Source organism: Manihot esculenta, chromosome 2, assembly GCF_001659605.2.
Source record: "Manihot esculenta cultivar AM560-2 chromosome 2, M.esculenta_v8, whole genome shotgun sequence".
NCBI lineage: Eukaryota > Viridiplantae > Streptophyta > Magnoliopsida > Malpighiales > Euphorbiaceae > Manihot > Manihot esculenta.
Genome location: NC_035162.2, coordinates 15,561,174 through 15,584,415, shown reverse-complemented (window position 1 = coordinate 15,584,415; position 23,242 = coordinate 15,561,174). Strand labels below are relative to the sequence as shown.

At 30.3% G+C, this 23,242-nt stretch overlaps 1 protein-coding gene across 3 annotated transcripts; it reads left to right on the top strand.

Moving 5' to 3' along the window:
* Positions 1-9,765: 9,765 nt before the first annotated feature.
* Positions 9,766-18,724, top strand: LOC110608995 (protein disulfide-isomerase 5-2). Of its 3 annotated transcripts, none has more exons than XM_043954339.1 (7): positions 9,773-10,039; positions 10,153-10,918; positions 11,112-11,372; positions 12,338-12,441; positions 12,627-12,997; positions 16,387-16,694; positions 18,165-18,724. In XM_043954339.1, the coding sequence occupies exons 2-7, from the start codon at positions 10,916-10,918 to the stop codon at positions 18,468-18,470; spliced, it is 1,353 nt and encodes a 450-aa protein (XP_043810274.1). In that variant the 5' UTR covers positions 9,773-10,039; positions 10,153-10,915; the 3' UTR covers positions 18,471-18,724. The 3 variants fall into 3 exon arrangements, with proteins under 3 accessions (XP_021603985.1, XP_043810274.1, XP_021603984.1); XM_021748292.2 differs by having other exon boundaries at positions 10,139-10,918; XM_021748293.2 differs by lacking the exon at positions 10,153-10,918 and having other exon boundaries at positions 9,766-10,039.
* The last annotated feature ends 4,518 nt before the right edge of the window (positions 18,725-23,242 follow it).

Below are 23,242 nucleotides of genomic sequence, written 5' to 3'. Positions count from 1 at the left end.
AATTCTAGTCACAGAGGTTTTGGTCTAAGGTGATAGCTGAAGACATCTTTTATGGTATATAATATAATTATAGTAAATATATTTGGTTATTTTTAGAGGAGATTGAGATCAAATAACTAATATATTTACTGTGAGTAGTTTATTATAGTGAGGAATTAATTTATTATAATGGGTTGGTAGATAGATATTTAAACTTATAATTAATGATTTTATTATGAATAATGGAAAGTGGACATTAATGGATGTAACCCTATATTTGAGAGGATTAAAATTATATTTTGAGTTTATTTTTTGTGAGTGATTATCATACTAATTTAGTATGAGGTTCATGAATTAAAGATGAGATTCATGATATCAAAGATAATTGGGCACAAATTTTGGAGTTTTGAAGAAGCAGGAAGATTTGAAGATAAATTTGAAGGTTGAAGCAAAATATATTATTTTAAAGAAGTATGAAAGTTTTGAAAGATTTAAGTTTAAATATAAAATTTTGAAGGGTTTAAGTTCAAATATGGTTGGTGAATTTTGAGTCTAAATTATTAGATTTGTGTCTTAAATCTTATTTAAATATTAATGTTAAATTAAATGAGATTCCTATAATAGAAACATCTAGCACTATAATTAGCAGTGTGGTTAATAGAGTATTTAGGGCTCTTGCTCATTATAGAAAGGGACTTTTGCCCTCACTTTACAGTGAAGTTCCACAAGAGAGAGGTTTTAACTTAAAATGGTGAAAGATTTTGTCCATATACATCCTTTGTAGGGTGATGATCTAAGATCCAGAAAATAGGGTTTTACAAGGGTTCTCTAAAACTGGAAAAAAGTTTCGACCTGGAGGAGAGTATTTCTCCTTTTATATGTCTCCTTTTGTCCGCTAGTGACGTGTAACAGAATGCATGTCATTGGGCCACCTGTCCCTGTCACGTTGATATGGACGTACGAGGAAATCAGATCGCTGCCCCATGCGTAACGGCCCTGATTCTCCCCGGGCGCGCATGCGGATGGTCCCACAAGGCGAACGGGCTGAATTCCTTCCTGGTTTCGAGCTGGGCCGGAAGACAAGGTTAAGACTAGGCCCAGAAGGAATCTGTTCATTGGGCCGGAAGAGCTGGACCGGCCTAATTGAAGAAATTGACTAGGACCCGGTCTTTGAGTTGAGTGGGCTGGACCTGGTTCTTGGAGTGGGCTTAGAAGCCTTTAGATTATAGGCTCCCCTAGTGGGCCTGGCCTCGGACCGGGGCGAAGAAACCTAGCGGTCATCATAGGGTATAGTATAGTTATTTGGATTATTTCTAGGATGAAGTTAGATAAAATACTTAATATATTTATTATGAGTAGTTTACTATAGCAAATAGCGATAAATTAATTGATTATATTGAAATTGATGAGTAAATATTTAAATTTATAATTCATGATTTTATTTTAAATATTAAAAAATAGATACTCGTGATATAACTCTATATTAAATGTTACACTAATTATGTTAAAATTTTATTATTTGTGGTTGATTATCATATAATAAAAATAATATTTATCCTAATTCAGTCCTGCATAAGCACACAAATAGTATCCAATTCCTAAATTATTGTAAAACATCTTAACAAGGTGCATATCAGTGGAGTTAAGGGACCTGAAGGAAATTTAATACTTTAATTTCCATTGTAATTATCTGATTAAGACTCAGTTCAGCCTGTTCACAATTACAATCGGATTAAGGACCGGCTCAACTTGGGGTCAAGGCAGGTCATGGGCTCTCCTGAAATTTTTAAATTTTTTTAATTATTCATCTTTTTCTCTTCTTCAAGGTAAATTATTTTCCCATTTTATTTTTTTTATATTATTATTTATAGTTAAGAATTAATTTTTATTTTTATTTATTTTATTATGATTGTAATTTATTATTATTTATTTCACTTAATTATTAATAATAGTGTTATGGGCAGTAATTTAGTCTAAAAAAAATTAAAAAAAATTGTGTAAATTTTAAATATTATTTTTATGGATAATAATTTAATCTAATCAAAATTAGTAAAATAGTATAAATTTTAAATAACATTTTTATGGGTAATAATTTAATCTAATCAAAATTAAAAAAATTTTGTAAATATTAAATATTACTTTTATGGATAATAATTTAGTGTAATAAAAATTTAAAAAATATAAATATAGTTTTTATGGATAATAGTTTATATCTAATTAAAATTAGAAAAATTATATAAATATTGAATATATTTTCTATGGGTAATAGTTTATGTGTAACTAAAATTGAAAAAATTAAATAAATTTTAAATATTTTTTAATGGTAATAGTTTAAATTTTGGTCACATAATTTTATGGATATTTTATGGATGAATTAATAAAATATTATTTTTTAAAAATAAATTTTAACAATAGACGTTGAATTAAATTATTAATATATTTAAATTGTGTGTATTATTATAGGGATGGAGCGATTGTTTAAAAGAATGTCAATAAATGCATCATCATCGTTGGTGAATCAACATGTTCAATCAACTTCACCTAAGCAAGTAAATGTTAAGAATCGTAAAGTTGATATTGAAAACATTCCATCTGATTTAGGACTTCAGCTTAATATAATGAGATATTCGCTTGATATTAGAAATAAGTTACGCAGAGTTTACCTACTAAAATGTCTGTGTCAATCACACAGTCATAAATTTCTTCAAAGAGTAGATGGAAATCGAAATAGAAAATTTATTATGTCTTGATTTGATGAATTTGAGAGTTGGTAAGAATATAGTATAGCTAAAGATGCTGCATATTGTTTATATTTTTTTTTCTTCATCTAGGTGTAGTGAAAAGGGTCATGATACTTTTGTTACCAAAAGTTTTACTAATTGGAGAAAAATGAAAGATTGAGAGAACATGTAAGAGACCATAATAGCGATCATAATAGATGTAGTTTAGCTTGTCAAGATTTAATGAACCAAGCTCAACACATTGAAGAGTCTATTTCAAAACAATCAGAAAAATCAAAGATTGAGTGTTGTTGTAGATTAAATGCATCGATTGTTTGTCTTCGTTATCTTTTGATATAAGGTTTGGCTTTTCGAGGGAATGATGAGTATGAAGGGTCATTAAATAAAGAAAAATTTATTGAATTACTGAAGGTATTAGCTTCATTTAATGAGAAAATTAATAATGTGGCGTTGAAAAATGCTCCTGAGAATTTGAAACTCATAGCTCCTTCTATTCAAAAAGATATAATTAATATATGTGTAGTTGAAACAACAAATGTTATAATTAGAGATGTGGAGGATGATTTATTTTCCATTTTAGTTTATGAATGTCGGGATCTATCAGTGAAATAGCAAATGGGAGTTGTCATTCGTTATGTTAATAAATTTGGATGTGTTGTTGAAAGATTTTTGGGTATTGTACATATCAATGATACTAGTGCATCATCACTTAAAAAAACTATAGAGTCTTTATTCTCTACCCATGGTTTGAGTGTATAAAGTCTGAGAGCTCAAGGATATGATGGAGTTAGTAATGTGTGAGGGGAATTTAATGGGCTTAAGAGTTTGATTTTAAGGGAGAATTCTAGTGTTTGTTATATCCATTGTTTTGCTCATCAACTCCAACTCACACTTATTGCTATTGCTAAAAAACATTCAAACATAAGCATTTTTTTTTATATTGTTGCACGTTTGTGCAATATTGTTGGAGGTTCTTAAAAAAGAAGAGACATGCTTCGGGAAAGGCAAAGAAAGAGAGTAGTTGAATGGATTGGAATTGGAGAAATAGCAATTAGACAACTCCAACTCACACCATGCTTTTCGCGAATTTTTTTGAGGGCTATTTTGTCTTTTTATATTTTTTCTGGGCATATAAATATATAATATTCTCCTAGTGTATTCTATTCCAAAACTCACAGAGAAATAAGAAAACCCTAGCCGCCATAGACGTAGCCAAATTGGTGAACCACGTTAAATTTGTGTGTCCATTTCTTTTCGTACTTATTTTTAGATTGTGTAATTGTTTGATTCTCAATAGGGTTGGGTTTGTTTTGTTTCTTAGGCCATTTTCAATTGTGAGTTGTGGGCTTAGTTTTGAACCATCTGTAATAATCTCTCGAGTTATATTGTTTTAAGTCTTTTTAGACCTGATAACATGTTAAATATAAGGTCCCATATGATTGGAACACGTGTCCACGGTCCAACCAAATCTAAAGAACCAAAGAGAATCGACCTCTTCAATGCTCGGAATGACCAGGCGGACCAATTCAAGACTCGTACCATAAATGAGACAACTGAACACAGGAACAATCGACCTCAATGACCGGAAGTAACTTAACTTTGTACAAGTCGAATAAGTCAAGCACAAAACCAGGGTAAGACACCAATCTCCCCCATGATGGTCGATCTCTCTAGCCCTCTCCAAGACATTAAATGCGTATGTAGAAAGGCTGTGTAGCCGCCTGACATGCCTGCCAAAGGGTATGGGCTCAACGGCTCTGCATTGATTAGACGTCTGCCAGCCGCCTAACATACCTACCGCATCACGCACCAATCAATCTGATGGGACATAAATCAAAGAATTGGGATACAAATAAACCGTAACCAACCTCGCCGTGATCGATCTCTCCTAGAGGAACAACTCTCTCCTCTTTGAGGCTCTCACCAAATGTTTACTCTCCCTGGAACTAAAGCTCTCTGAAAGTGAGACTCTCACTCTTTCAGGAACCAAGGCCTAAAAAAGCTAATCTCTCTCTCATACTACAAAAGAACCCTCAAAATAGAGGCCCTTTAGAGAGTCCTCATAAATGTCTCATTATTTATTTCCTTTTATTTTCTCCTTATGTTGATGAATCTCAAATAATCCTTGATCTAATTTGAGTGTCCGAGGGTCTCCACCGAGGTATCCCGGTAGATTCCTAACTATTTTTTTCTATCTTACAGGTCCATTCCTCGAGATCAAACATAGTGGGACCTAACGGAATCAATCATGGATCAATGGTCAACCCATTGAATCGAACTGTTGTTCAGGTGTCCACATCTAGATACCCTGATGGATCTCAATTTATCAGGTGGCATGGTCTGTGGGAAACGAAGGAGACTATCCTGTCGCCGTAATTTCCAAACAAAACCCATTGAAATCCATATGGCAAACCAAGAAAAGCTAACAATCAAACAACAAGAAATACTAAAAGAAAGAGAGATGGTGAAAGACTTAGGAATCACCAGCCACATTTAAAAGCCACATGGCGAAAATCAAATAGAGGAAGACGTTGAAGTGAGAAGAATGAGCAACACAAGGGCGATCCATTCAACCATGAAAAAGGAGTGACGTGCATGAATTACCCAAGTTGTATAGTTACTTTCTTTAGCTCAAAATATTTTTGCTATTACGAACTAGTAAAAAAATTTACAATCTTAGATGAAAGCCTTATGTATGTGAACCCGAAAATGATAAGTACACTGAAGTAGCTTAAAAAGCTCTCCCATGTGATTAATATTTAGTATGAACTCACTGAAAAAAGGATTATCTATTTAAAGCATGCTGCTTTATAATTTGGAAGTTATGAAGTGATTTATGCATGAGAATATTTATTAGATTCTTTTGAATCATATGAAATGATATGGTTGCACATAATTAATATTTGCATTCAGTCGAATCACAAATCTAAGTATCGTAATATTCAAATTAATAATGAGCATTATCATTACATACACTTTGTACAAGTCTTTATTTGTTAGAAAAATTCAAAAGCAAGAGAAAGGATAGAGAGTCAAAGCCAAGAGCTCGAAAATCACCCAAGAAAAAAACGCTCGGGAGAATCAGGGCTAAATGCCTAGAAGAAGCAGGACTTAGGGCTGAGTGTCTCGAGAAAACATGGGAACAAAGCGCCCGAATGCAAATTCAGGGCTAGGAGCCCAAAAGAAATGCAAGTGCAAAAATACTAAGGAACGAACTCAGGACTAAAAATGCTCAGAAGCAAGAAAACCAAAATATTCAGGAGTAGACCCGGGGCACAAAGAGCCCGGAAAATGCACAAAAGCAAACGTGCTTGCAAAGAGAGGTAGAGTTAAGAAGCTCAAAAGTCAACCAACAAACCAAATAGCTAGTCAAAGCTAAAAAGCCAGAAGGACAAGATGAAGCTAAGTATATCATACCTGCAATATTCATTGCAAATATTACTCAATTAATAGCGAGTGTTCTCATTATATATATATATATATATATATATGTGTGTGTGCAGTACCAGTTGTTATTTTGCAGATAAATTTCAAAAGTAAGAGAAAGGCGAATAAGCCTAAAATCGCTAGTAAGGCTACGAGCTTAAATCTTGAAAATCGCTAGTAAGGCCATAAGCCTGAATCCCAAAAATCGCCCGTAAGGCTACGAGTTTGAATCTCGAAAATTGCCACTAAAGCCACAAGCTTGAATCTCGAAAATCGCCATAGATTTATATTATGAGTCGTTTATATGTATTAAAATTAAAATTTATCAAATATTATATAACTTTCTATTAACTTTTATGTGAAATTAATAATTTATAATGAAAAAATAATAGTGAAAATACTTATTTGAATAAATTTAATTCAACAAAGAAGAATGATATTAATAACAATTAAATTTAATTATATAAAATTTATAATAATAATATTTTGGATGACTTTTAATGATGATCATGTAGATGACCACTCGTACCACAATATCATGGTCTCCTTTCTTGAGGGCGCTTTGTATTGTACTGACACACGATGGCTCTTGTTGTGCCTCCTTAGAATCTCCAATATTATCATCTGCCATAGATAAATTTAAATCAAGAGGTTGAGATCGAGGTCTTGAACTCTTAACAACTGGATCCTGAGTTGCAAAGCCAAAATTCTTTGAATAAGGGGTTGAAGAAAATAACTCAAAAAAATTTGAAGAAAACAGTTAAGTCGACTTGAGGGATCATCCAGTGATTGTCGGGGAAATACAGAAAAAAAATAGATTCTGATAGAGTATGTGTCTGCACAAGAGAGAAGAAGTCGAACGATATGCTAGCCATGCCTTCCCCTCCTGGCCTCTCTCTTCATGGCAGCGAAAATCTCTGTCATGAATAGACTTATCTCTCTCTAGCAGAGAGAATATCTGCTATGAAGAGACTGCTCTCTTCATGGCAAAGAGCCTCTGCCATGAAGAAGTGAAGCAAGCCTGGTGCCTTTTATAAAGGCACCAGGCTTGGTGCTTTCTTAACAGGTGCCAGGCTTAGTGCTTTGACGCGTGTAGCTCCAAATAGGAGGCGCGCTCAATTTTTTTTCTCAAAACTTTAAATTTTTTTTAACTAAACACCCAATTTTTTTTTTAAAAAAAGCCTAAACAATAATTTTTTTTTACTAATTTACATAAAATTAAACCTTGAATTGTTATTTTCTAAATTTTATGTCATTAAAATAAAATTGAGCAATATTTTTTTTACTTATAATCTATATTACAAATAGATATAAAAAAAATTATCTATAAATTATATGTGAGATAACAATTTTATTAAACAATAAATATCAAAAAATGAACAAATCTTATCTATAATATTTTATTTCATAATAATAATTTTGAGTAAGTATTTCTTTCCACATTTTCTTCGCTCTCTCTTTAGCCAACTTACCTCTTAATACTTTCGGAATAACGTAAATAGGTGTCATCTTTATTTATATATATATATATATATATATATATATATATATATATAAATTATTAACAATCAAAATAACTACTTCTAAAAAAATAAATTAAGTAAATAAATTTAATATCAATAAATAATAATTAACTTTTAACTTAGCTTACGTTACATGAAAAAATCACGGTTGAGAAAATTAGAAATGTGGAATGGAAAATAAATTAAGTAGGTAGAATGAGGGGGAGAAGGAGAAAAAGAAAAGGTCAAGCCAGAAGATAAAATAGATGTTACTGCACAATAGGCGTTCTAAATCGCAAAGCCATAGGGACAATTCAAAAGTTCATTAACAAAACTCTATTTGAGCATATGTCAAATTTCACGAATGTTATGAATAAAGCTTAAATTTTTTATTTAAAAGAAGACTATTCAGAATAAAGCCTATATGATATTGAAAATAATAAAAGAGAAATTTTAAAGCTCATATGATATTGAAAATAATAAAGAGAAATTTTAATGAATGGAGTTGATCCACATTTAAATAAAAATAAATGAATTGTTAAAATAATTTTATTCACTAAAAAGCATGCTAAAAATGTATGTTTATTATATTATTTTTTTTTACAAAACTTCCTTAAAAAATATATAGAATTTAAAATTGAAATTAAAAATTTTCCTCTCACAAACTACTGCAAGTCTCAATAGAAATACTATTTTTTTTATGCATATATCAACTAATTTTTCATCTTATTTTAACTATTTTCATTACGCAATTGGATCAATTTAATTAGAAATCGAATTGTGATCATTACCATACCATCTTTAAGGGTGAGCAAAGTTGGATTTAAGTTAAAATAATTATCAAATCGAATCGAATTAAAATTTTAATTTAACTTAATAAAAAACTACAAGAATTTAGCAAAACACAAACGAATTTCATAAATGAAAATAAATCTATTTGTAAGTATTACAATTTTATAAATGGATATAGCAAATACATTTTGTTTATAAATGAATTAAACGTTGTGATCGATTTATATATATTTAATTTTATAAATAGATTATTTATATATTTACGAATCACGTTTATATTTATTTAATTTAATAAAAAATTATATATCTATTTATAAATTCATTTGTATTCGTTTAATTTTATAAACCAATACATCCAAACATATGTTAAAAAAATTTTATATTTATATAAATATTAAAGATAGACTTTATTTGAGTTTCACATTAACTATAAAAAATTCATATTCATACAATTTTACAAGTTGAATTAATTTGTCTACCTTAAATTTTTTTAAAAATAATTTAATTTATTACCCATATAAATATTATTTAATTTATATATATTTAAAATTTTTAAATAAATTTATAATCTGACTCATAATTTATTAAACTCATTTTAATATTTGTTCTAAAAATGTATAATTTATTTTTATAAATATAAATAATTTAACATATAATTTCAATAGTATAAATAAAACTACACAAAACTACTATTTTTAACAATAAAAAATAATTATAATGAAGGAATTACTTTTGAAAATAGAAAAATACTAAAATACTTGAAATTAAAGTAAATTTTCTTAATTGAAAGATATAAAATACTTGAAATTGAGGTAAGTTTTTTGAATTAAAAGATAATAGAGAAGTAGAGTTGATATTATAAAAAAATTTTTTTAGAGTTATGGTTTATATATTAGAGAATTATTATTGAGCTTCTAAAATTTTAAAAAATTTATTAGTTGATTTTATTTGAATAAAATAATATTGTATTTTATAAAATTAAATTATTTAATAATTTATCAATAAATTATTAATTAATTTTTATCTTCATGAGACAATAAATGATATGTCTATTTAAATTTATAAATATTAAATATTATATATAGTTAAAATTATATAGGTAAATATTGAAGTTAAATTAATAATTTTTTTTAATAAAAAAATTAAAAAATTTTGATTTTATAAATATAAATGATATTTTAATCGTATAATTTTCAAATAAAAATGAAATAATAATTTTTTTACTTAATAATATATATTTTTTTTAAATTTATCTAAAATTAAGGTAAAATTACTTAGATGATACTTGAAAACTTTTAAAAAGTCAACGTGGCTCCGTCACTGTTTTCAGCTTTCAGTTTTGGGTTTTCTTATTCAACCCTAGCCGCCGTATGGCACATAGACGCATTTCAGTCTCAAATCATTGCTCATCAAAGCAACAATGTCGTAAAAATCTCTCATTTTTCTCTTGCAATTACCTTCATCCTCTGGATTTCTTTATACTCCCTCTCTTCTTTTCTCTGGAAATTTAAGTTTATTAGATAAGAGCGTGCCGGAGCAATTGCCTCCAGTGTTGGATGCCACTGCAGAGCAACCTCCACTCTTCAACGGAACCACAAGGTGATAGTATTTTTTCATTTTCTGTTTATTAGCTTAATTGAAAATCGCATGGAATGGTGGAAATGATGATTTGATTCGGAAATTGCTTGATTGGAGTAGTTGTTCCAATTCAGCTGGGGGCACCTGCAATTTGGCAGAACTAAGATGAAATTTGCAGAACATTGAAGTAGTTACAATCTTAACGACATCAAGCTACAGATGGATTAAACTGTCATGAAAGCTAGCAATAGACTAATAGCTAACAGGATGCAAAGCTATTTGACATGTTCTCTTATTGGCTCAATATATTAAATCGTATATGCTGCTTAAACCTCCCTTAGGGACATTACAGAATATTTTAAAGTAATTAGGTGATTGAGATGTTAACATTAAAAATTGATGACAATGGGATTAATTTGCTAGAACATTGGAAATTATTTTAAAAAATTTACTAATGCGATTGTCCTTGATGTTGGGAAGCACCGGCTATGCTGGCTTGTTAATGTTTTGAATGCTTTGGCAAAGTGCTAATTTATGCAAAAATTCTTTAAAAAACCTTGTTTCTACTTTCTAGGCTAATATGGATATATGGCCATTAGCCCATAAAATTTTTTTTATTCCTTTTCTTTAGAGGAAAAAAAAACAATTTAAAAAACCTTGTTTCTACTTTCTAGGCTAATTTATGCAAGAATATGCAAGTTCTAGCCTTTTATTTTTCTTAGTTCTTCTTTTTCTCTTTACCATTTATGAATCTCTAACCATAAAAATATGAGAATCTGTTATCTGTAACTGGCAATAGGTCACTAGGTGGCTTAGTAACTTAGTAACTTTTTCCCTACAAGGTTTGGAGGAATTCACGTGCTATGCCTTCCATTTACTTTTTATTCAGTCTCCAAAATGGTATTGCTTCTTTGGTATTTGCTGATATACTTTCTTATGGCTTTGTTGTTTATTGATATACACAACCATCATTTTTTTCCATTTAAATTTTGATCTACACAAACAACCAATTTTATGAACTTGTTGCGGCTTACATCCATGGTTAAACCCTCCTCACTTAACTACCATTTCGCTCATTCTCTTCTCATGCCAGTTGAAAAAAGCAATCATCATCGAAATTGTAATTGTTAAGGAAAAAGGTGGGAAAATGCGAAGGTTGTCCCTCAAACTTTCAATCTTCTCTCTGCTATTAGTGATTTCGCAATCCTCAAAATCCAATGAAAAATTTAAGATAGATGGAAAAGTGTTGGAGCTCGATGAATCCAACTTCGATTCTGCCATTTCCTCCTTCGATTTCATCTTTGTTGACTTCTATGCCCCTTGGTGCGGTCACTGCAAGCGCCTCTCTCCCGAGGTACATAGCATCCACTTCCTCTCTCTCTTGCCTTTTTTTGTTTTTTTGAGAAAGTTTTATTGCTTATGCTTTGTTGTCAATTTCAATCAATCCGCTAGAATTGAAGTTAGTATTTAGATGACTGGGATCAAATTTAGATAGCTTCTGTGTAGATTATCCGTTTTCTGTGTTCTTGTTTTCAGTTAATCACTTTTAAGATGTAGATTCTCAATATCATTAACTGGGGTTTAGGAATTTAGGTTTTACTGCAAACTTATTTTACAGGGAAGAGTCTTTGTATTTTAGTGGATGCATGCAGGTGATGAGTAATACTTCCAAAATCCTGAAAGTAGTAAACTTTTCCCAGCAGGTTAAATGCTTCAGTTATTTGTAGCTCTGGCTTTGTCTTTTTTCTAAAAAAAAAAAGAAATTAATTAGGGGTTGTACTTCTAATTTTTTGGAGAGTCGTGCAATGTTTATGGCATCTTGATGTGTAAGAGTCTCATTCTAGCTTTTATTCATACAATCAACAATTACAGCTATGTCTGACCTTTGGCCTTGTAGAGATCTTTGGAGAGTTTTGTGTGTTACATAGTTTGGTGATTGTTAGCAAATGAATAAGGGCTTCCCAAACTGTGGATTTAATGATTTTTCCTAATGGTCAACATGGACATGTTAAATTTACTTTTTATTAGTGGAAGCTTGTAAATGATGGTTATGTCTTTATAACTTTTTGCTTTGTCTAATCGGCAATTGATAGTTTAACACAAAGGTATCAACATGTGAGAATTGCCACTGGAACCATTGCCCATGTTTCAGGTGCAGGTTATCAGGTGGACACACTGAAGTGGTGTTTGGTTATGATAAATCCTGAAGTTTGGCTGTTAGCTTTTTTATTAGAAATGAAATCTTTTCATTTTTGGCTGCTTATCATGGAACAGATTAGGTAAATCCTTGAAATATTAAATTTAATTGTTTTATTGCAGTTAGATGCTGCTGCCCCCGTTCTTGCTGAATTGAAGGATCCTATAGTGATAGCAAAAGTAAATGCTGACAAGTATACACGTCTTGCAAGCAAATACGATGTTGAGTATGTATACACTGCCTTTATTTTTATTGCAGATGGTTGATAGTTTACAGTTGTTGTTTGACATGATATTGGAATTCTATTATATTGCTGTTAGACAATATAATGGTGTTATTGATGTGGTTATCCTAAATGCTGTATCTCAATGTTCACTTATTTCAATATAGTGTTCTTTGACCCCTATGCAGTGGATATCCTACCCTCAAAGTCTTTATGCATGGTGTTCCTGTAGACTATTATGGACCAAGGAAAGCAGATTTACTTGTTCGTTATCTGAAGAAATTTGTTGCTCCTGATGTTGCAGTACTTAGTTCAGACCTTGCTATAAGAGACTTTGTTGAAGCAGCTGGGACTAACTTTCCTATATTTATAGGTTTTTACATGAATGAGACATTGATATCAACTTTAGGCAAAAAATATAAGAAAAATGCTTGGTTTTCTATAGCAAATGGTTTTTCAGAGGAGATCATGGTACAATATGATTTTGATAAGGTTCCTGCTTTGGTATCCCTTCTTCCAAGTTACAATGAGCAAAGCATCTTTTATGGCCCCTTTGAAGGTTAGTTTATTTACATTTATCAAGAATCAACCATTTATTTGTTCTCCATGTCAACAATTTTTGGACTTTTCTTCTCAGAATTTTGATTGTCAACGTTTGGTATTCTACATTCTTGAATTTCATATCCTTGGTTTTGGAGACAATCTTTTGAGTTTATTAATAAAATGCACCCATTAATCAAATTGCATAATCAAAGCATATGACTGGGTTATAGCATTTAGGAAGGAAGATGACGTGCTAGTAAATGGAAGGAAAAAAAAATATAAAATGCTCCTCCTACTACTTTTCCTCATCAAGTATTATATCTCCATTTCTTCTCTATTCTTCACTCCAAAAGTTCACTTATCATTTATTTGGACTTTTTCCTGGTGATGGTCATGGTGAAGGCCTATGTTACACTGATTGGGTATGTCAAAAATGAATACATATCTATGTGTTTGACTTGTCAACTTTTTAAATAAAAAAATGCGAGCAAATAGAATAAAAATATATAATTATGTAATAATAATTAGGCTAAATATATCATCAAATACAATCAAATACATCATAAAATACGTCATAAAAAATGCAATCAAATAACTATTTTCTATCTAGGAAGAAAACTAATGCTCTGTTATCCTCTTCATCTTGAGAAAAAACAGTGCTCTATTAACTATGTTTTTACCTTTAGAGATCTCTATAACTCGATTGTCCGATTGCATTAATGTGTCAAACACATATTCCTGTCATGTCCCATGCTTTGTCTTGTTGACAGGGGGTACTGGTATGACATATGGAAAAATGAAGAGTCAAGCAGGAGAACCTAACTGGGAGGTAAGAGAGAGAACAACCCAACATTGGAAACTACAAGAGACTTCAAGCAAGCAAAACCTATCTCCCAAAACTCTAATTCTCATCAATGGTTCTGACCTGTTATGGCAGGATCCAGTCCCTACTTCCCCCACCGTTGAGCACATTAATGCCACCAAAACTGCTGCTCCATAAGCATAAATTCATCTTTCAGACATTAAATAATGACAGAAAACTTAACCCATTTGCCATATGCATCATAAGAATAACAAAAACAGCTACACTGTAGTTCAGTTCTCCACTCACACTCACATATCCGGAAACAAATAGTTTTGAGAGATGAGCATGCCTGAATGCGCCGGAACTACATGAACTCTAGTCCCAAATCTTTTTGCTATACCTTTGCCCTCCACTATTGGAGGCTAAATCACCACATAGGCAGAAGTGAACTCCCATTTCTCTTCTGATCAGACCACAATCTTTAGCAGCAGATAGCTTGCAGCTGCCTGCATGACACATTCTCCAAAATGGGTGCCTGCCAGCTGCTACTGCCACTCTTCATGAAATTCACCATCTCTAAGGCCAACATAGCAAAAGCATTCGTCTTTTTTTATTTTTTATGGCCAAGGTCAGGAAGAGCAGCAGGGGCCTTGGGGGCAGTGGGATTGGTGACTTCAAAATTGCCATCAAGGTGATTGTTGTTGTTCTTGTTTCCATTCCCATTGGCATTGCCTTGGTCTTCATCATGAGGGTCTTCATGTAGGTTGTTTTTTTCCCCCCCTAGTGATTTGCTGCTCCCTGCCTTCTGCCTCTTGCATATGACTTTGCCATTTAGCAGAGAGAAAATTGAGAAGTTGAGAATTGAAAAAAATGAAGAGAAAGGGAAAGGGGAAGAGGGGTTTTCGGCTTATGCAAGAACCAGAGTACCTGAAGGAAATGAGGAGTTCTTATGATTTGTGTTGTTTTTCGGGTGATGGGAGAGAACGGAGGAGATTAGTTAAACTATTAAAGTGTTCTGTAATTTTTCCCTTCCATTTCACTGACATGCCATGTCCCTTCCCATTGCTGTGATCTGAACCGGTCCTGTGCTTTTATTGTGTATTTTCAATTAGTTGGTGCATTTTATTGGTAAATTAAAAGATTGTGCTAGAATTGTGAGAAACATTGAAGTTCGTTCTTTTTTGACATTAGGCTGCTTGAATTTATGAGTAGGAAGTGGGAGAAAGAAAAATAGAAGGAAGAAGATCCTATAATGTTCTGTGCATGGTTGTGCTTGTGCTGTCTGGTTTTAGTCACTATGCCTGTTGTGGTATTTGCATCATTGCATGATATAAGCTGCACAAAATGTGGATCAGAGGCAGAGACAGAACTCCAAGGACATCGTATTGTTGAGAATTCAAAATTGCATGTCGGTGATTCTAATAACTTTTTTCTTGGAGTTAGCTGTCTTGAAAATCAAGAGGAGGTTCAGTTAAAAGTCCAATTTTAAATTGGATATCAGTGTAAGGATTCCTGGAAGTTATTATCTTAACCTGTCCATCAATTCATAAACAAATCATGTCTGGAAGACTGAATAAGTGTCAAAAGAAGTAGTTTTCCTCGAATAAAACTTATCATTTGGATTTTCAGATGGATAGTTAGCAACTTTTGAAGTTTTTTTTTTTCTTCCTCAAATTGTGTCAAATCCTACCAAATGGCACATCAAATTATAGGCTTCCAATATTTATCATTGAATTGTTCAGCTTTAATATCAATTCATAAACAAATCATGTCTGGAAGACTGAATAAGTGTCAAAAGAAGTAGTTTTCCTCGAATAAAACTTATCACTTGGATTTTCAGATGGATAGTTAGCAACTTTTGAATTTTTTTTTCTTCCTCAAATTACGTAAAATCCTACCAAATGGCACATCAAATTATAGGCTTCCAATATTTATCGTTGAATTGTTCAGCTTTAATATCTATCAGGATGCAGGATTTTTTGTTGCTACTTTATCTTTATATGCAATATGTGAAATTTGTTGTTTACCTAGGATTGTAATAAAGACTTCCTCAGAGGCTGGTATGTCCTTCATTTAGATTCGACGATAATTTTCTTCATGACATCGTCTCCCTATACACTCTTTTTCCCCCTCTTTCACCTCAGAAGTTGAGAGGGCAAAAAAATCAAAGAGGAAAAATTGATTTTGTAGTTAAGATGACATCAGCGAAGTTGAAGTGGAGCAGCATAAGTAATATATCTGCGGAGTTTGAGTTGAAATGTGAACTATAGTGCCTTGTCCGTTAGTCTCGCCAATGAAACTGAGTCTTTTAACACCAAAAAGTAGGGCTTGATGTGATATTACTTGTTCCTTGAGTTATCCGTTGATTGAGTGCAAACATATGAATTCACTCCATAGTCATTTCAACAATGAAGTTCTGTTTTCTTCAATCTCTCTCGGTTTTCATGCTGTACTTTCTGTTATTACCACTTTTCATCTGTTAGTATAGATGTTTCTTTTAGTTCTCTAATTATCCATATTGTATCTCTCTTTAGCCACATGCTTTATTTTTGTTGGCCTCATAAGTATAAGCAGTTCTTACCTTCCTGTTAAATGTGCAGAGAAATTTTTGGAGGACTTCATAAAACAAAATTTTCTTCCTCCAGCTGTGCCCATGAGCCGTGATACACTGAAGATATTGAAAGATGATGAGAGGAAAATTGTCTTGACCATCATGGAGGATGAATCTGATGAAAAATCACAAAAGCTGATCAAGTTCCTGAAAGCTGCTGCATCTGCAAATCGTGACTTGGTATTTGGTTATGTTGGGTTCAAACAATGGGATGACTTTGCTGAGACATTCGGTGTTGATAAGCACTCAAAATTCCCAAAAATGGTTGTTTGGGATGGAGATGAGGAGTATCTCTCTGTAAGTGACAATGTTATAAAATTTAGGACTAATTATCTTTTATAGCCCGAGTAACTTGTATCATGCAATTTTACTTGGATTGGGATATAGGTGTCAAATGTGTGCATATCACTGTGATTGACTTGTCAATTTTGTAGATAGAAAATATGAGAATATAGATTTAAGTTTAGACACGGGTGTTTGAATATATCATATTATATAAAATAAACTAGAATAGAAAAAATATAAAGTTATATTGGTAGTAATTATAGTCTAAATAGATGATCAAATATAACCAAATACATCATTCAAAATACAATCAAATGTATCAAAATACAATTAAATTTCATTGAGAGAAAAATTCTATTAACCATGCATGAATATGTCACCTAAGTGTCCGATTGCAAGAATATGTGCGGGACACATATTTCATATCATATCCCATGAAGTGTTGTGTCGTCATGGGTACGGCATGGCAAAATAAATAGTCAAAATAAAGAGTTAAGAGTATTAGAGACCGTTTCATGAAATTGGGTGATATGGTGCATACCAACCAATGATTTAACGAGTCTATTGTTAACCTTTGTCTATAGGAAATCTAGATACATTGATTGCATGCTTCATACTTTTTTAAAGGTTTGATTTGATTAACTGTATTTATAACCTTGAAAAAGAGAATCAGACTATTATTTATGATGTTGCTGTATATATATTATATTTTTTCTGGTATTCTTGGAGATGTTCATCATAGGATATGCAGAGTCATATCCTTAGATGCAATGTCCTAAATCCTTGTCGTCTGACAAATACACTTGACCACTAAAGCTCTTCGTAGATTGTAAGTGTATCCTTGTGTCAAAATAAGAACCAGAGTACTATCTGAAGCTAAATCAAGATAGCAAACTTCTCTTCCTCAGCCGCCGCCTTCTTTAACTTTTGTCTTCAACTTGCTTTCTGCTCACTCAAAACCCAGAAGGATTTCTGGGACATGTTTTCTATCCTTGTGGGACATATTTTCCCTTCATCTTTGTTTGGTGTGATAATTGAACTTCAATTTATTTGTTGATTTACTCTGTGTGGGGACTCTTCCCCCTTCTTTTATATACAAGAAACACTAGCTTTTGACTATTTACCATCACAAGCACATTCGCATTCGTTGATTTATCATGGTTAGCAAAATTAGAAATTTGATTTATTTCCAATACTTGAATTCTGTTTCAATTTTTCCCTCTGTCCTCTAGCTTTACATTGAAGAAGCAAAATAATTTGTGTATTTCCTATAATTACTAGAGGATAATTGAATGCAATATGACTATATCATCCACATATTGTCCCCCAAAAACAGTTGCTTTTTCCACTTGTTTACCATCTACAGGTAGGTTATTCGCCTCTTAATTTGTTCATTGATGTTTGTTGCATGGGGGAAATTTTTTTAAAAAAAGAAAAAGTAAAAAACTTGTAATGACGGTGTGTATTTTCTTTGTACTGAAGGTTATTGGTTTGGACAGCCTTGAAGAGGAAGACCAAGGATCTCAAATCTCATATTTTATTGAAGGATACAGAAAAGGGCAAACGATACAGAAAAGAATCAGTGGTCCATCATTCATGGGTTTTATCAATTCGCTAATTGGCATCAGAACTGTGTACATAATTGTGTTTTTGGTTGCAATGCTAATGCTTATACAAAGCATCGGCAAGGAGGAACCTCTACGTGTCGGTACTCGAGACCAGGCTGACGAAGTGGCTGGTTCAGAAGCTGAAAGCTCCGAGTACAGACCAGGAGACAAGCAAGATTAGGCTGGTTGTTGCACAAGGATTGGTTTCGAAAGGAAGTTACACTGGAGAGAGATGGCAGACTTGCGACGCTCTCCTACTCCTGCTGCTAAATGCGCCCTGGTAGGACGTTCTATTTTGCGAAGCATTAGACTTGAATTTTTTTTTTCTTGCGGCAGTTAGTGTGATGATTTATGTTTTAGATGCAAAAGATCTATTTATGATTTTTCATGATAATAATACCTACATCAATCTTAGGTATTTAATCATCTTTTCAATATGGGCATTATTATTTAATCGCCTGTTAATAATAATAAAAACAACGCATATTAGATATAAAGGTTAAAATTTTATGTTTAGTTCTGATATAGTCTAATTTTCAATTTTAGACAATTGTTGTTGTTAATTATTAAAATAATTTATTTACTTAAACATAAAAATATAAATATTTACGTTAATCATTACCATAGTTAAACTTTTAAATTTTATATTCTAATCTTTTAAATTAGTTGTAATTTCAATTAGTTATAATTTTAATTAACTGTTAAATTTTTTTTTTATCAATTTTATTAATATGTATAGAACTAAAGAGCACACAGGGTTTTAAGAAAGCACAAAAGAAAAAAAAAATTTGGCAGAAGAAGAAAATATGGGTTGTTTGCTATCAAAAAGGCATTTAAATAGTAAAATTCTAGATAAATCCTCATTGAAATTTCATTTTAAAAGAATTTGATTAGAATATTTGTAATAAAATAACTCTTTTGATTTGTTTTTTAAGAGGGGTGGAGATTTTCTGATTTTTGAGAGAGGTTATACAGTGAAATTTAGGCTGAATTGTATGGGGTTGTGTATTTTTTAGTGGGAAGATTTGATTTGATTTTTTTCCATGAGGTTGTACATTTTTCAGTGGGAATATCTGATTTTATTTTTTTCCGTGTCAGGTGCACACCGTTTAAAATGGTAATGTCTGTTCAGTCATTGCACATAATTTATTTTCTTATTAATTTTGGTTTATCTTTTTTATTATTTATTTTTCTTTAAAAATCTAATAAAAGGCACAAAAATAATAAAAAATTACTTAGATAAGTAATAAAAAAATATATATATATATGCTAAATTTGTACTCTATCAATAAATATTACGTGCAAAACAAGGCTAATTAGACTGTTAAAGGGAGAACTTAAATTCGATTCTAGTTGCAAGCAGGATATAATTATTTGAAGTAATAAGCAAGCTAAGGTGGTTATGCCCCTCTATTAACAAAATGTGAAATGATGTAGTTAATTTGAGTATAATGCGTCACTAATTTTACCACTTTCCCAAGAAAAAGCAATATGGATATGTCCACTAAAATTCGAGAAAGTGGAGAACATCTAAAAATTTTGAAGAACGAAAGACCACCAAAATTTCAAAAAGTCGAATGCCTAATTTCTAAAACATAGAAACTTATCACGAGGTTAGCTTTGTGAATGAGTAGACATACAAAACTCATTCATCTAGTTAAGGTCTTGAGACAACCCTCAATCGGATAATTGTAAATGTGTGAAAAGTGCTAAATTGACGCTTAAGTAGATAATTATAATGGAAAATAAAGGTTGTTAAAATGTTTTACATTAATTTAAGAATTGTGTTAGAAATCTCAAATTTTAATTTGTACTTGAGAATAAAAAAAATAGAAATAAAATGTAAAAACAGTAAAAATAAATCTATACTGAAAAGTCATATTTTTATTGAACTAAATTTATATACACAAAATTTAATTAATGCATCAGAAATTAAGCAATATAACGGAGCATGTTTACATCATTAATAAATTCTTAAAAACAAACCACTAACGGCATAAAACCACAAACAACTAACAAAACTGAAATAGAAAAATAAATTCTAACAGAGATATTTGACCAGGTCTTATTTCAATAACTTAAATAATTCTTCAATACTACTTATTTAGTTGCAGTAAACTCCAATTTTTTCTTTACAAAACTTAAATTTGCTGATAACTTACTATTTTTTTCATATTAATTTCTATAATTTTATTATATTTTTTACGATAAAAAATAAATTTTTACTTAAATGTTAATTTTAAATAAGTTTGGAGCTGAAAGTGTTAAAAAGAGTCAACAGATTTTGTCTTAGAGCTATCAACTCGATAGGAAAACAATAGAGTTTCAATTTTGATAACGGTATATAATTTAAATTATTTCAGATAACTGCAAATATGATCAGATTAAGTATTAGAATAACTATAATATATTTTGTTGATTTATTTTTTTCTTTTTAAAATTTAAATATTTCATCTAATCTCTTAGTTGAAAAAAAAAAAAAAAAAAAAAAAACCTTATATAAGAACTATTTTATAAGTAGGAAATGATCTTTTTTTTCAGCACACATCTCTTTTTTTTTTTTTTTTTTTCTCTCCTCTCTAAGATTTCTTTAGTATCTTAAGTTGAGTTGAATTCTTTTTTTTTTTTTAAATTTCGTTTGCATTTTTGCTATAGCACTTAGTAGTTAAGTACTATTTTTCAGTTGAAAATTAATTTAATTGAAATTTTTATCAAGTTGTGAGATCTGATTTCATTTTTTATTCTATCTTAATTTCTATTTTCATTCTTTTTGGGATCTCATTTGAAATTATACACATTTATTTTATAATATATTATTTTATTTTTTAAAATAGATTTAAATAATTTTTAATTAGATAAAAAGTTTTAAATTGTTTTTTATAATATATTGTAGCTTATATTATTAGTAATTACAATCAATAATAATATTTAATAAACTACAATTAATATTAATAAATATCTATAAAAAGATTACAAAAATTATGAATTATTAGCATTCATTTAATATATTTTATGTGTTTTATTTATTTGATAAAAAAGAGATGATAAAAAAAATCATAAAATAATTATTTATATTTTTTTAATCCATATGTTTACAAAAATCCATTGCCTTCATCAATTTGGATTCATATTGGCATGCAAACTCTAAAGTGTTTCCAATCAAGTTCTAAAATATCCGAGCTTAGACTTAAGATTATTGGTTAAAAGAAAATGAAATCATATTATCAGTAAATAATTATTATAATTTTTGATGCTAATTAAAATTAAAAGTATGTATTTAATAATTAAAGCAGAAATAATAAAAAAAATTATAAAGAATACTTATAAAATTTTATTTTTTTAAGTTAAAAAATTAATTTTTTTATTCAAAATAAAAGTATAATTAGAAAAAAAAAATCGATTGAAGAAAGCGAAATAATTTTCAAAAACAATTCTAGAGAACTTTAGAAAGCGGAATATACTTTCAAAAGATTTAAGGATACTTTTGTATAAATTTTTAAATCCTTGGAATTAAAGATAAAAATTTAATTTAAATAATTTTTTTTAATAATTTTGAAATTTAATTTTTTTTAATTTAAATAATTTTTATTTTAAAAGAAGTAAAAATCTTATATGATTTTATAAGAGCATATATGTATTTTTTTTTTTTCAAAATGAATCATCCAAATGAGGAAAAATGCTTTGTGTATGGAAAAACATATTTCAAGAGAAAATCCACATTTTTTACTCAATACAAAAACCAGAAAAATCTTTATGTTAACCTATCATACTAAACATCAACAGAATCAGTAATATAACTAGAAAAAAATAGCAAAAACTTCAAACTGTTAACACTCACACAGTTTATGCAAGATTGTATATCTACTGAATAATTTGATTTAATAATTTTAAATTAAACGAAAAACAAATTATTTAAGTCAATTTTAATTATTGTGTTATAATTAGTATATTAATCTTTGCTAATAAATAAATTATTCTTTATCATTGCAATCTTGTGAGATGGGCTTAACCCATTTTCCTCAACAATATTAGCGTTGGTGATGAATTGAGATCCGTTAAATTTATTAGGAAATACATTTGGATCAAAATTCAATTTTATAAAAAAATTAATAAATCGAAATTAATGATTGAAAAGTTAATATAGCTGAATGTGTCAATTCCTGTAGATTAAGGTTATTAGAGCAATGAAAATATGAATTCTCAAAGGAAATTCAATCTCTCCAATTAGAGTTGGTTCTAAAGGAAATTCAATCTCTCCGATTATAGTTGATTCGAGGTATATATATCTTGATCGTTCTAACTCCCGTGCATTATTTTTTATTAGATTGGATGGAGACATTTTTTGATAGGCAGAAGACTCATTAATAATGGATATTCAGCTAATAAATATTGAGTCAGTTAACCCATATACCTTATCCATAGCATACTCATTTATGAACTTGATAAAAATTAGTTGAGCCTGAGCATCATTGCCAAAAATTTGCATTATTTGACAAAAATTAGTGGAATTGACTATGTCGCTAAAAATTTGCATTTATCCCCTGATTGTTTTAGGGCGTGCTCGGCTTTTATCGAAATTGGGACTCGCCAAATTCTAATTGGACTGTAGTAGAAAGTCATGTTTACTACCCACTTAGCAATATTAACAATTATAGTCACTTGAGCAAAGACTAAAGCATTATATAATAAAAATATATATATATATATTATCTGGTTGGATCAAATTTGCTTTCACAGCATTTGATTGAGTAGAATAATTATTCCTTACTCTATGTTTGTCTTGCATTAAATCCGTGGCATAATGCATCGTTGCCATGGCAGCTTCATCTTGATTTTCTCTGCTTTTCTTCAGTAATGATGATCAAACCATCTAGGGACACCAGCTTGTGCTTATTTTAGTTAACTGCTTGAAATGACCCCAAGATTAAAATAGCTTATCGGTTATAAATTGTC